The sequence below is a fragment of the Eleutherodactylus coqui genome, chromosome 4 (assembly GCF_035609145.1).
Source record: "Eleutherodactylus coqui strain aEleCoq1 chromosome 4, aEleCoq1.hap1, whole genome shotgun sequence".
NCBI classification, from domain to species: Eukaryota; Metazoa; Chordata; class Amphibia; order Anura; family Eleutherodactylidae; genus Eleutherodactylus; species Eleutherodactylus coqui.
The window spans coordinates 204,335,991-204,351,081 of NC_089840.1; the positions used below are offsets into that span (position 1 = coordinate 204,335,991).

Here is a 15,091-nt window from a genome sequence, read left to right on the forward strand (position 1 = left end):
AGGTGAAAATACTCACCCCGCTTCCTCCATGTCCTCCGGCCGGTCTCCGGACCCCCCGCTGGCTTCTGCGATGTGCCGATGTGGCGCGCATGCGCAGAAGGCCGGCGAGCCCGGCAAATTCAAAATCTCCCTGCACCCGGCTGTCACAGTAAGCCGAGTGCAGGGAGATATGACTGGGGACCGCTGTATGCGGTTTCCAGTCATATGATCACCGTTATCCATCAGATAACGGTGATCATATAAAGTTAAAAAGTAAAAAAAAAAAAAGTTTATAAAGTTAAAGTTTCATGTCCCCTTACGGATCATATCCGTAAGGGGGGATGAAATTACGTACCCAAGGTCCCCGGATTTGTTCCCTGATGGGATGGTCATCCGCGGACCTTACCCCAGCTTCTGCGCATGCGCCCGTCAGCATGATGGCGGACGCATGCGCAAAAGTGAAATATTGCCCAAGAAATTTAAAATCTCCCTGCTCTTGGAAGGTAGCCAAGAGCCTGGAGATGTCACGGGGAGCTGCGGTATGCGGTTACGGGTCACGTGATCGCCGTTATACAATGCATAATGGCGATCACGTAAAAGTTCTTTAAAAAGTGGCAGTTTCATCTCCTCTCACCGATGCGATCGGTTAGGGGAGATGAAACATCTTCTCGGAGGCTTCCGCATTTGAATCCAGATGCGATTATCCTCCATGGACCCTTCGGGCTGCTGCGCATGCGCCCGCCGGCAAACTGCCGGACACATTCGCAGGAGCCGGGGAGCCCAGGAAATTTTAAATCTCCTTGCTCCCAGTGACCAACGGTCGCTGAGTGCTTGGAGCAGTGACTGGCGGCCTCGTTGAGCGGTCCCCGGTCATGTGATAAAGTAGCGATCTAACATTAAGCCGGTCACACATGACCAGAGAGGAATTACGGGTTCTGCATGCGCTTGATCAGCGGTAATCTACGGATCAATCGCATGCATTGAATTACACAATTCCCCCCAATTAGTGGGTTGGAATTACGTAATCCACTTGCAGAAACAGAACACAGCATGCTATATTTTACCGCGGATATCCGCGACCTAGAGCCCATTGTGCTCTATGACCGCGGATATACTCGCAGCCCATGTGCAAATACATTGTGTACGGGCTGCGGGTACCCGGGTCATCTCTAAGCGACGGCGCGGGAAATAAAAACAAACAGTGGTGTACTGCGCATGACCGACTGTGTGAGTAGACAGTTATGCGCAGTACATTACGCGGCCGTACGCAGGGTCACAGCCGGAATCCGCTGCGGGCCTCCGCAAGCGGATTCCACCTACAGCCGTTTGAGCCCGGCGTTATTCAGACCGCTACCTGTAATCCGTAATTTACAAGAAGCCCCGGGAACGCTCGCCTTCATGCAGTTCCAGGAGCAGCTTGTTGAGCGCCTTCTGTGTGAGACCACCGCACCTCAGCAAGATTACAAAGCCTCACAGAGCGCCACTTTTTACACCCCATCCCCGCCGCTGAGGTCACGAAATACCCCCAAAAAGCATGAGAGGAGGGGGGATACACGGTTTTCTTGCCCCATGTGCCCAAACCAACCAGCCTCCGTAATTACCCCTGTCTTCGGACATAAAACGCAGTTTATATTATTACCTTTATCTAATATTTAGGGAATGCCAAAAAATGGGGATGGCGGGGGGGGGGGGGGTGGATTATTTTTAGGAAGTCCATTTTTTTTCCGTATAAGTGGGCAATGGGGCCTGGAATTTATTCAGTCCTGCCCTGAAATCCAGCGGGCCTTCCCTCCATTATGGGCCTAGCTATGTGTCCTGTAAGTAGATTAGGGCCACAATGGGTATGTTTCTGAACACAGGACAAACGGGGGTATCCATTTTGGGGTGAACGTCTTCATTCCTATGTACACTGGACAAAAAAAACCCTGTTTTTAAATTGACACAATTGCCAAAAAAATGAAAATGATAATTTTTTCCTTCTGCTTGGCTTAGATTCATTCAAAAACTGTGAAGTCAAAAAAGTCATCGTACCCCTAGATAAATTCGTTAAGGGGTCTACTTTTCAAAATGGGGTCACTTGTGGGCGTTCATCGTTTTGGTCACTCAATGGCTCTACAAGTGGGCAATGAGGACTAAATCTCCTTCAAGCAAAATTTCTGTTCCGAAAGCCACCGGTTGCTCCTTTCATTTTGGGCCCCATTGTGCATACAGACGTAATACTAGGGCCACAATGAGTATGTTTCTGAGCACAGGACAAACAGGGGTATCCATTTTGGGGTGCAAGTCTTCATTCATATATGTGCTGTACAAAAAAACTGCTTTTAAAATGACAGAATTACCAAAAAAATGAAAATCGTAATTTTTTTCCTTCTGCTTGGCTTAGATTCATTTAAAAACTGTGAAGTCAAAAAAGTCATCGTACCCCTAGATAAATTCGTTAAGGGGTCTACTTTTCAAAATGGGGTCACTTGTGGGGGTTCTCCATCGTTTTGGTCACTCAATGGCTCTACAAGTGTGCAATAGGGCCTAAATCTCCTTCAAGCAAAATTTCTGTTCCGAAAGCCACGGGTTGCTCCTTTCATTTTGGGCCCCATTGTGCATACAGACGTAATATTAGGGCCACAATGGGTATGTTTCTGAGAATGGGACAAACAGGCTTATCCATTCTGGGGTGCAAATCCTCATTTTCATGTGTACTATAGAAAAAATTCCTGTCTTTAAAATGACATATTTGCAAAAATATGAAATTTTTGTTTTTCTCTTCTAAATTGCATTGACTCCTAAAAAAAACTGTGGGGTTAAAACACTCATGACACCCCTCAGTGAATACGTTAAGGGGTGCAGTTTTTAAAATGGGGTCATTTGTGGGGGTATCTATCATTTTGACTCCTATGAGCCTTTCCAATCTTGGCTTGGTGTAGGAAAACAAAGTGTTCCTCAAAATGCTGAAAAGTAATGTTAAATTTGTACGTCTCCTAAATGGTTAAAAAAAAAAAAAAAAGTTTTTCCAATGTGCGCCCAAAATAAAGTAAACAGATGGAAATATATATCTTAGCAAAAATTTCTATATTATGTTTGCACATATTTGAGATATTGCAGTTAGAAATGTGAAAAAAAGAAGATTTTTTCAAAATTTTCCCAATTTTGGCGCTTTTAATAAACACAAATTCTATCGGTCTTTTTTTTCCGCCTAAATGAAGTACAACATGTGGCAAAAAAACTGTGTCAGAATCGCTTGGATATGCAAAACCTTTCTGGTGTTTTTCCAGGCTAAATTGACACGTGTCAGATTTGCAAAATTTGGCCTGGTCATTAAGGCGCAAACAGGCTTGGTCACTAAGGGGTTAAAGAATGAACTTAAGTTTACAAGACAAGCCTAGTCACTACTAATGTTCTCCATTCCCAACCTACAGTACGTTTACAAGCCCCTGCTGACAGTTGTTGGGCTAGATATACCTAAAAAAAAATAATCCGGTGTACAATATAAAATCATGAATAGGGAAAAAAAGTACAAGTGTACAAGAATAAAGTAAAAAAAAAAATTAAAAACCAAAAATGGTTAAATATTTTAAAAAAAATGTATAGGATCATAGCTAGTCAAAGTGAAGGATTATGTATCTACACACTAATAAATATTATATATATCACACACTATGTATAACAGTATAGTATGAGTGCCCTCTAACCATGTCAGCTTCTAGAAGAAAGACTTGACATAGTTTGCAAAAACCCATAATCACAGTCTATTTTTATGTTTTTTCTCTAGAGCTTTGTGTTGTAAATTTAATGGCTGCAGCCGACTGCACACAGCAAGTCACATGTTAGTGTTTTATTATATTATGCATATTACATTCTCCCAATGAAATCAATAGACAAAAGGCATATGCACTGTGTGGCAAACACAATGCATAAAATATAATGCAATAAACCCAGAACAAGTGAAACGGCTTTGAAGCTAATGAATATAAAAATCCTGCAGCAGGTATTTTCCCGAGAAAACAATTTCAGCCCAAGATGTATCTGGAATATTCCTTTTTGTTTTCATTACTAGACTTACAATTTAAAAGAAGCCGGTGAGAATAAACAAGACTGCTTGCATTTTAAATCTCCATTCTGAAGATACAATGTTTATGTAATGCGGCAAGGGAGAGAATAAGGCCATTTATACTTTTTTCAAGAATTAGACTATACATCTTCTACGGCTAGAGCTGGCCTACCAGAACAGAATAGCATAGCTATAAAAGGGTACTGAAACTCTCGTTTTGCAACACCATCATTCACGCTAACGTTTTAGTAGTGCACTATGATACCCACTGTGTCAATGTATTAAAATGAAACGTACGACTGCTACAAAATGCTTACGGAGTATTTTTTGTCTACCAACCGATTAAAAGGTATGAGAGGCATTTGTCTTAAAAGCAACTATCTGGTGCAAAACTATTTTTCTGCGTATGTATGTGTAGGATCATGTGAAAGTACTGAATTATATTGTGATAGTATTCAATTATATTTTATGCAGTAGTGTCATGTGCATAATATTTGCGCTGTGTATAGCAAGAAATATGTGAGTGAAGGATACAATGTAGTTAAATTCTACTAACAGGGTCCCAGATGCTGAGTATGCAGCTTTGTCATAATAACCTTTTGTAAGGTTTTATTAAAATGTAAGTATCACACATGCTGTGGACTTTTATTGTTACAATGCAAGTGGTTTTATACAGTGGCATCCCCCAAATCAACAATTCAAAGAGAAGAGCTAGGAAACACTTTAGTGTTTTCATTGTACTCCTTTCTGATACGCACCTGATAAGGTTACATTTATTGTCACTTAAATGGATTAATTAAAACAATTTTGGTGGAGAATGCGGGCATGTGGAGTTGAGGTCTCTGGATGGTAGGTACCAATCAAGCACAAAACCATGGTAAGAACCTTGTTCTTACATGTGCTCTGTTTTTCGTCTGCAGTATTCAGTAAAGTACAGACCTGTGTTTCTATTTCACTTCCCAAATTATCAGTGTACTTTGTGTGAATGAACAGACAATGTCCTGACTGACACAATAGCAATTGAGAGTGGAACAAGGCAGGGCTGCCCCTTATCGCCTCTATTTGCGTTAGCAATTGAACCTTTGGCATCTATGCTTAGAGCAAGTGAAAACTTGGAGGGTATCCACACTGGTGGGAAAGAACACAAATGTGCCTTTTATGCATACAAGGTCTTATTTATTTCCTCCCCTCTCACCTCTCTTCCCAACATATATCAAATCCTGAACAAATTTAGAGAAGTTTCAGGCCTTAAAGTCAATTACACAAAGGCCCCCTGTCCATGGGGAGCAGGGGAGAGAACTGTCAGTTCTCTGTGGAGAATCGCGGCAAAACGCAGCATGCCGCGATTTGAATCCCGCGAGCAGAGAATCTCCATGATTCTCTGCTCGTGGACAGGGGGCTGCGCTTTCCATAGCAACACTATGGAAAGCATTCACAGCGTTACCGGATTATCGCACGAGTAACGCAATGCACTATTGCCTGTGGAAAGGAGCCCTTAATCTTTAGCCTTAAACCTAAACTTACCTTACTTTTGAAACCTAATTTTAACTTTGACTGTGTTACCAAGAGCCTCCCATATCTGGGAAAACATTTCACAAGCTCTTTTGACACCATCATGCTAACTAATCCCCCTGATTAAAAATCTGTAACAGGATCTGACTACATGGGTATCCTATGATCCTTCTTGATTAGTCAGAAACCATTCCATAAAATTGTCCTGGCTCCCAAAATGATTATACCTCTCCCACGCTTGACCCATTCCTGTCTCAACAGTAGGCTTGAAGGGTCTACAACCTAAGCTTTTGACCTTTACCTGGTCCAACAAGTGCAGATGCATTCAGCAATCCACCCTATACACACCTGACATTGCAGGCGGCATTGGTGTTCATAACATGCTAAAATACTATCACGCAGACCAATTAATCTCTAGATTTTCCCACCATGACAAGTCCCAATGGGTATAAATCGAGGCCCAGGCAGTTATCTGCAAATTACTTGAACGGAATACAAAACAAGCAATTATGCGCCTAACCTGGTCTTTCTCCCTGGCATTGTTGGATAGACAGTCCACAAGCTATAACTTGAAATCCAAACAACTCCCTATATCAAGTTCATTTGGTAATCCTGTCTTCCACCTGGTATGAACAAAATAGAGTTGGGATGGTGGATAACCAGGGACCACACCAGGACAGAAGATTTTGTCTATAGACTTGGCTTTAGACAGTTTGAATATTTCTTAGCCATCTACACGATTTCTCAACTCAGAAGTACTCCACCTTCAACAAATTAAGCACTATGTATTATCCCTTTCCGAAGATAGGTGCATGCTGCCAGATATGACTATTTTCGAGAGGCTGTACAAGGGATCTATCAATCACATAGGCTGGTTATAAACTTTTAATGTGATAGTATATGATATACAGGAGAGTTACCATCATGTTCCCGGGGACGTCGGGCCCGTTTTCAAGGGTGTGAAGGCAAGGGCACCTTTTATACACAACGGTGGAATTGCCCAAAGCTCCATCACTTTTTGATTCAGGTACATTAATTTTCACCATCACAAACGTAACTATACACAAATCATCCTAGGATGTTCTATTGGGCAGACAAATTCCGAGCATTCCCAAACATCTACACAATTATTGCTTATCTGCACGTATAGCAATCACTTGCTCCTGATGGAAACAAGTAACAATCTGATGAAAAACAGACCATCTTGGATCATGGTCAATGGGAAGTTGGCAGCCATCCTCATGGATCGTGAAACACTCTTAGAAAAAAAAAATATTCCACAGGCGCATCAATATTTCCTCACCATGCGCCTGTGGAATTCTGCAGCTAGAATCCAGATCTATCCAGTTGAGCCTAGCTTACCATCCAGCGTTTCCTACACTCCCCCAACCAATTTATGAAGAATTTATCTTAATAATAGACAATAGAAGGGCCCACTAAAAACCTTCAAATTCGACATAATCGTTTAAGTATAAAGCACAGCCCAAACGTTCCCCACAGACCCCTCAACCCATTCCCTTTGTGTCCCTCCCTCCCCCATTTTCTTTAAGTCACTGCATGCCCTCCTGATTTAAAAAAAAAAAAAAAAACATGATTGAAAATGTTTAAATCTTTGAAATTATATTGCATTCTCAAAATCAACAAAAAAAAAATTTGTTAACCAAAAGAGGGGGGTCGCATAATTTGCTTCCAGGAAACTGGGTTGTTCCCAAAGGACATGTCAGAAAAAGTATGGAACCGAGATTTGATGGTCCATACCAGATCCAGTTGACAACTGCCACTTCCATCAAATTGGAAGGAAAGACACCAGGATTAATGCCAGCCATTGAAAAAAAAGTTTTAGCTCCAGAGCCTGAGGAATGCTTGGAAGGCGGTTTCTATTATCGTGGACAAACCTCGGTATAAAGGGTCTCAATGACATGTTGAAAGAGGATTGAGACAATAAGTTTGTGAAACACCATAAAGTTCTAGTTTATGTGCTTCAAACAGAAAAAAATCTCTGAATCAGGGGGAGCTTTATCAATTAGTTAAGAATTCACCTAACTTCACTAAATTTTAATGGTAGGAGCCAAGATAAGGCATGTACATTGCAGGTCAGTGCATGGTTACAGAACCCTGGGTAATACTCAACGGCTTCCAAACCAAAAGGGCAGAGCATAGTGACATCCCGTTCATTGTAACTCCTGTTCAGATGTCCTGATACCCATCAGTAAATTACTGTTCATGTGTAGACATTAGGGGAAAGGGCATCATGGAAGAACAGACAGAAGTGGGAAAGACATGTGATGGGCGTCCCTCAGTGCTGGATATAACCACCTTGGTTAAAAGTGATAACGCCATTGACTGGAGGGAAAACAAAAGGTTTACCATGTTCGCAGGATGGGTGGAAAACATTCTTAAGGATTCTGCAGTAAACCTTACCCACTGGTATTTATATGGTGTCCGAACATGAAGCATACATATTGCTCCACATGCTGCCACTATGTAGATAACACAAGTGACATGCAAGTTAAAGCTAGCCTTCAAGTAAGTGCAGAAATAGGAGAAAAATGGCTATAAAACTTAGTGGAGCGATACATTCTCTATGTTCAATCCTGCTATTTGATTTAAATTCATTTGAGGGATAGCTCATGGGAATCATCCAAACAATATTTCAAGTATTACTATTGGGCCTTGGTACTTACTGTTCAGAGTAACTTTATGCTGTCTCCCACTAAACCTTAAACTTTATAAACTGTATAAAAGGAACTAAGATGGTAACCAGGGTGATACACCCTAGACCAGTGTTCCCCAACTCCAGTCCTCAGGGATCGCCAACAGGTCAGGTTTTCAGGATTTCCTCAGTATTGCACAGGTGATGTAATTATTGTCGGTGCCTCAGACATTGCCACAGTTGGTCTTACTATAGGATATCCTGAAAACATGACCTGTTGGTAGTCCCTGAGGACTGGAGTTGGGGACCCCTGCCCTAGACCACGGCCTTATGATGATGCATATCCTATACACACACCTACCACCATCTACAAGTGAAAGATTTCCTCAATCCTGATGGGAATGAGGTGAAGAAGGTCCTATAGGGGAGTACCCCCTTAGATAAACAGGTTCCCAAGACCCCTTCTTTCACTGGAGCTGAAAGATGCACCCATTAGGTAAAAACATTCAAAAAAAGAGGGGAAAATGTGAAAGCATTATATTCTATTTCATGCAGTACTGTCATATGCATACTTGTGCCGTGATCATAGCAAGAAATACGTGCGTAAAATAGGCACTGTAGTTAACTTTTACTAACAGGGTCCTAGACGCTGAGCATGCAGTTTTGTCCTTATAACCTTCTGTAAGGTTTTACTAAAAAGAAGCCAACCTTTGTAATGTTTTATTAAAATAGAAGTATCATGCATGCTGTGGACTTTGAATTTTTAATTGTGGGGTATGCCACAGTATAAATCCCCACGTATTGTAACAATAAAAAAACAGTCGAGCTTGGAAATATCACTCAAGTGTTTTCATTGTACTATTCTCCAATACATGAGGCATCGTGTGTCTGTATATATCTACGTATGTATCCATTTATGAAATAAATCAGACATACCTTGTTGATAAAGCTATAATACCCCATGAGTATAACCGAAATTAAGTGATTACTTCCACGATAACTAAACAAACCATTTGTTAGAGAAGTTTACTACAATATTAATTAAGGAGAATGAAGTCACTGCAAGCACATGTGATGTTCCCAGAGGGCCTTGTTCCTTGTGTCTTTGGGTCTATATTCGGTATTTCTGCAGCAGCTAAGCGTATAAATGGTTTCGTATCAGCTGTGGTCTGTATATTGTGGATTCTGCAGAAGATCCTGTGCTGCCGTGCCCAAGGACAGGAACCTCCTACACAGAGAGCAGACGGAAGGGGAAGCTACGCATGCAAAGGCATCACTTGATAGCAATGGCAGCTACCACACATACTATTGCTGCTGCTGCAAAAAAAAGGTGGAGTTGAGGAAAGAGGGATGGCACCAGTAAATCTACTTTATGGAACTAGATATCACTAGAAAAGTATTAATTTCCAGTTCAACACTCATCATGAATAAGATTAAAGATTTCCTAAGATCAGCTGAACCTCTTAGCATTTTTGGTGGCAAGTCAGGGAGTATTTGCAGACGTCAAATGATAATCCTAATCGATCACAGAGTACTTAAAGGGGTTGTCTCGAGGAAGCAGTGAATTTTTTTTTTGCCCAGTCCCCCTAATTAAGCATACATTACTAAGCCCCCCTGTAAATGACTTTTCTAGCTGGTTTGTACTTACAGTTCCAGCGTTTCAGCAACTTATAAAAATTTTCCCAAGATGGCCGCCGGCTCTTTTCCTGTCGCTTGCTGTAGCCCGACGTGCGCGCTCCCGAGACGCTACCAGCTGTGTCTCCCTGACAACCAGACGCCCGGCAGCCGCCGACCGGACCCCTGGATTGAACACGGCCGACCAGTCACCCACCGCCAGGCAGCAGGTAACCGGCGCAGCCCCCCCCCCATCGCAGCGACAGTCCCCCCCATCGCAGCGACAGCCCCCCCCCCCATCGCAGCGACAGCCCCCCCCCCCCCCCATCGCAGCGACAGCCCCCCCCCCCCCATCGCAGCGACAGCCCCCCCCCCCATCGCAGCGACAGCCCCCCCCCCCCATCGCAGCGACAGCCCCCCCCCCCCATCGCAGCGACAGCCCCCCCCCCATCGCAGCGACAGCCCCCCCCCCGGCGCAGCGACAGCCCCCCCCCCGGCGCAGCGACAGCCCCCCCGGCGCAGCGACAGCCCCCCCGGCGCAGCGACAGCCCCCCCCATCGCAGCGACAGCCCCCCCATCGCAGCGACAGCCCCCCCATCGCAGCGGCAGCCCCCCCCATCGCAGCGGCAGCCCCCCCCATCGCAGCGGCAGCCCCCCCCCGGCGCAGCGACAGCCCCCCCGGCACAGCGACAGCCCCCCCGGCACAGCGACAGCCCCCCCGGCACAGCGACAGCCCCCCCGGCACAGCGACAGCCCCCCCCGGCACAGCGACAGCCCCCCCCGGCACAGCGACAGCCCCCCCCGGCACAGCGACAGCCCCCCCCGGCACAGCGACAGCCCCCCCCGGCACAGCGACAGCCCCCCCCGGCACAGTGACAGCCCCCCCCGGCACAGTGACAGCCCCCCCATCGCAGCGACAGTCCCCCCGGCACAGTGACAGCCCCCCCCATCGCAGCGGCAGCCCCCCCGGCCCATCACTTACCTGGGCGGCTTCTTGGGACAGCTCGGCGGCTCTGCACCTTCCTCTAACAGAGGATGGTACAGAATGGCCGCTCCAGCGCGCTCCCGAGCAGTGACAGCTCGTCTGCGCATGCGCAGAAGAGCTGTAGCGGGGAGCACACTGAAGCGGCTCGTGCTGAAAGGAGAAGAACGGACTGCGCAAGTGCGTCTAAAAAAGCAAGCTGCCAGCGAATTTAGACGGAACCATGGGGACGAGGACGCTAGCAACGGAGCAGGTAAGTGAATAACTTCTGTATGGCTCATATTTAATGCACGATGTATATTACAAAGTGCATTAATATGGCCATACAGAAGTGCATAACCCCACTTGCTGCCGCGAGACAACCCCTTTAAAGTAAGAAGTCATTTTTTCAACCTGATCATTTCAAAATTGGTCTACAACTATGTACACACCATTACTTTTCACATACCTTCCGATCCCTAAATCCTACACGTTGCTTCTTCTTTTTCCCTTCTGGTTGTTGGTCTTCATCACTGGACTCTACAGCCTGGCCATCACTGTCCTCTTGCTCCTCAGCCTCCTTTTCTTTGTCGAGATGTTCTTCTCCCAAGTTCTGCTTCACTGAAGGCTGCGCTTCTGCATTAGCTCTGTTATAAGATAATTAAAGCTCATTATTTACACACTTGTATTATAACACTTGACAGTGCTGAGACTCCTTCAATCTTCTAACTATAGACCTCCATTAGACAATAAAGGAAGGCAGATGTAATTCAACCCAAGGAATAAAAAGGTGTGATTTGTTACAATGCCTTAAACTTTCACAAAGTTATCCCCCATTCTAGGGATAGAGGTTAACTTTATGATTGGTGGGGTCTAGCCAATGACCCCCCCAGCGGTCCTGAGAATATAGTAACATAACGTGTAAGGCTGAAGAAAAAGGCATATGTCCATCTAGTTCAGCCTTAATTCCCCCCATCCACCCTCCACGCTAGATGTAGAGGGCGCCCCCTTGCTATAGTCACAGTCCTGGGTATAAATAGATGACAGGAGAGATCTATGTATCGTCCCCTGATATTTCTATATATAGTTATTCGCCCCTCTCCAGTCTTTTTTTCTAAGCCGAATGACTCCAAATTTGATAACCTCTCTGGGTAGTGTAGTCCACCCATTCCATATATTACTTCAATTGCGAGTCTCTTAAAAAATAAAAATTAAAAAATTAAAAAAATCACAGAGGTGAGAAAAAAATGCTCAAAACAACTTACAGAAAAAGAAGCCAGATACAAGACATATACTGCAGGAAATGCTCAATCGCCATTTGACCTGAAGGCATGCAGCAAGCCAGATTGCTATGTAAAGGAGCAAAAATGTTCAGCTGCACGCTGATTGTGCAGCCACTCAATGCAACCCAGGGTGGGGGAGGGGTGACTGCCAACAGACCCAGCCTGTACCATATGAACTGATACGAGGCCGACCACCATAGATATGTGCGCCACACATGCAGGGTTACAACCCGCACTGACAAAGCAGTGGCTTGCCCTGTATGGACTATGAGTGGTCTGACTGGAGATTTGCAAAAAAAAAAAAAAAAGAAAAAATACAATGTTCTCTTCATGTGCCCATTAACCTCTTGATGCGCCTCATGATCCTAAACGCCTTGGCAGCAGCTGCCTGACACTGGTTGCTCCAGTTAAGCTTACCGTTAACCCCCAAGTTCTTTTCCATGTCAGTGTTACTCAGTGGTTTCCCATTTAGTATGCAACGGTGACGCACATTTCCTCTGCTCATGTGCAGAACCTTACATTTATCAGTGTTCGACCACATTTGCCAGTTATCTGCCCAAACCTCCAGATTATCTAGATCCATTAAAAACTATATTCTGTCCTCTCTCGTTTATTACTTTACATAGTTTTGTATCATGGGAAAATATTTTACTATGCAACCACTCTGTCGTAATAAATATACTAAAAAGAATAGGGCCCAGTGGTGTCCAACACCCCTGTGGTGTCTGACCAGTAACGGTGACCTCTCCAATACCGCCCCCTATGGAAGGGACCTCCAGGGTCATCGGGTCCAACCCCCTGCTCAGCGCAGCATTCACTAAATCATCCCAGACCTTGAGGTACTCCAGGATAGCATATCTTAGAAGCCCTTCAAACATTTAACCCCATCAGGATATTAACCCTCCATGTATCTCCACCCATAGAGACTCCACATGTCCATCTCCTTAAAATATATCTTCCTGTAATGTGGGCTTTATACAGGACTTCACATAAAGACAAACCCACCCCTTTACTTTTTTTCAATCACTTCTGAAAAAAACTAGCTCCAAGTTCACCGCCCACTCACATCTGTCTGTTATTCCCACTAGGTCGTAGTTTTCCTCAAGACATTATAATTTCCAGTTCGCCAACCTTATTGGTCAGACTTCTAGCATTCATTAGTCAACATACAGTTTAGAAAGTTTTTTTTTTTTTTTTTTTGGAAGTCCTTGCTTAAAGCTTACATCTTAGGACCCTGAAATCATTACCAAAAAAAACAGACGTTTCCCCAATCTTTAACTTTTTAATTGGTGCCAATGTGCAACATGAACGCTGGGTCCTCACTGTCCTATCCCAGTAATCTGTCACACCGATCTGTGATGGGTTGAATGCCGAGTACCAGGAAGACACACTGTTTGACAATCCTGGTCTTTGTGACACATTTTCCTGTCTCTCTAATGACTGAGTCTCCCACTTCCAGGGCCCGTCTAATATGACCTAATTCACCTTCTTACTGGAGCAGACATCCCCATGGAGGTAAGACGGCATGCCATGCTGCAGTAGTGCTAACCCTATAATGGCGTTGCCCTCATCTGACAACTTTGCAAACTTGGGACGTGCCAGTTAAGAACTAGCCTGTTTGGTATTCTTCCTTCTACACAATCCTAAGTGTCCTCCAACTAGTTGCCTGATCATCTTGCACTCCCATGCTACAATTCAACCCCACATCTGCCCCAGTGAGTAGAAAATGCCTTTCTGTGCTTTCAATGGGTCTTATTGGTGCAAGCTGCTTATTTAGATCCAGGATCGGGGTTTCCCAATATGGAACACGCTCACATCGCATACAGCAGTATGTACCCTTGAACGATAGCTATACATAGCACAAGATGTACGCTGGACAGAATTGTTGGTCACGGAACGCATTCCAAATAGAAATTTGTACAGATAAAAATCAATAAAGCATATACAGTAAATACAACAGGCAGTCCTGACAGTCCTTGCATGATAGCAGTGAAGGAAGCGCATGCATGCCACTCCCGTTCCATTTATTTCAATGACTGCAGAGAATATACTTCTCTTTGGCAAACTCCAGCTCGCAAAAAAGAAAGATACATACATTTATCAAGAGGTGTATGCCTCTTAACCCTTTACAATCCACTGTCTCACGTCTGAAGACATTATGATTTAAAGGGGTTGTCCCGCGCCAAAACGGCTTTTTTTTTTTTTTTCAATAGGCCCCCCGTTCGGCGCGAGACAAACACAAGGGATGGGTTAAAAAAAAAAAAAAAAAAAGTTTAGTACTTACCCGAATCCCCGCTCTGCGGCGACTTCTTCCTTACCTTACCAAGATGGCCGCCAGGATCTTCACCCACGATGCACCGCGGGTCTTCTCCCATGGTGCACCGTGGGCTCTGTGCGGTCCATTGCCGATTCCAGCCTCCTGATTGACTGGAATCGGCACATGTGACAGGGCGGAGCTACGCGATGACGCGTAGAAGGGGGCGGAGCCAGAACGCCGCTCGTGCCGAGACCAAATAGAAGGGCGAAGACCCTTCTGCACAAGCGCGTCTAATCGGGAGATTAGACGCTGAAATTAGACGGCACCATGGAGACGGGGACGCCAGCAACGGAGCAGGTAAGTGTATAACTTCTGTTTGGCTCATATTTAATGCACGATGTATATTACAAAGTGCATTAATATGGCCATACAGAAGTGCTTACCCCCACTTGCTTTCTCGGGACAACCCCTTTAAGGCTGTACAGCTCCAATGTTGGAAGACGTCCGTCGGGGTTCTCTTACTGTATATTGCCAGCCTCTCTGCTGTCGGAGCCTATCTAATGTGTCACCTCATGCAGTACTGGCTTTAGCCAGCATATAGCGCCGTTGTATAACAGCAGAAAAAAAGTAAGCCCCCTAGGACAACCAGGATACAAACTGGATTGGAAAGGGTTAATAAATTTAGCGCATCTTACTCTTGCATACATTAGATTGTCCCTTTTGCTTTCTGCGTAGGTATTTCAAATCCACGACATAAGCCATGGATTTCCATACAAATAATTGCATT

The 15,091-nt window shown here is 44.6% G+C and overlaps 1 protein-coding gene across 1 annotated transcript in view; it reads right to left on the reverse strand.

The window, feature by feature from the left end:
* MICU1 (mitochondrial calcium uptake 1) overlaps positions 1-15,091 on the reverse strand; it is a 275,102-nt gene that overhangs the window by 212,960 nt on the left and 47,051 nt on the right. Inside the window, exon 3 of the mRNA XM_066600576.1 lies at positions 11,234-11,411. Within this exon, the coding sequence (XP_066456673.1) occupies positions 11,234-11,411 (178 nt within the window). The remainder of the gene's footprint in view (positions 1-11,233; positions 11,412-15,091) is intronic.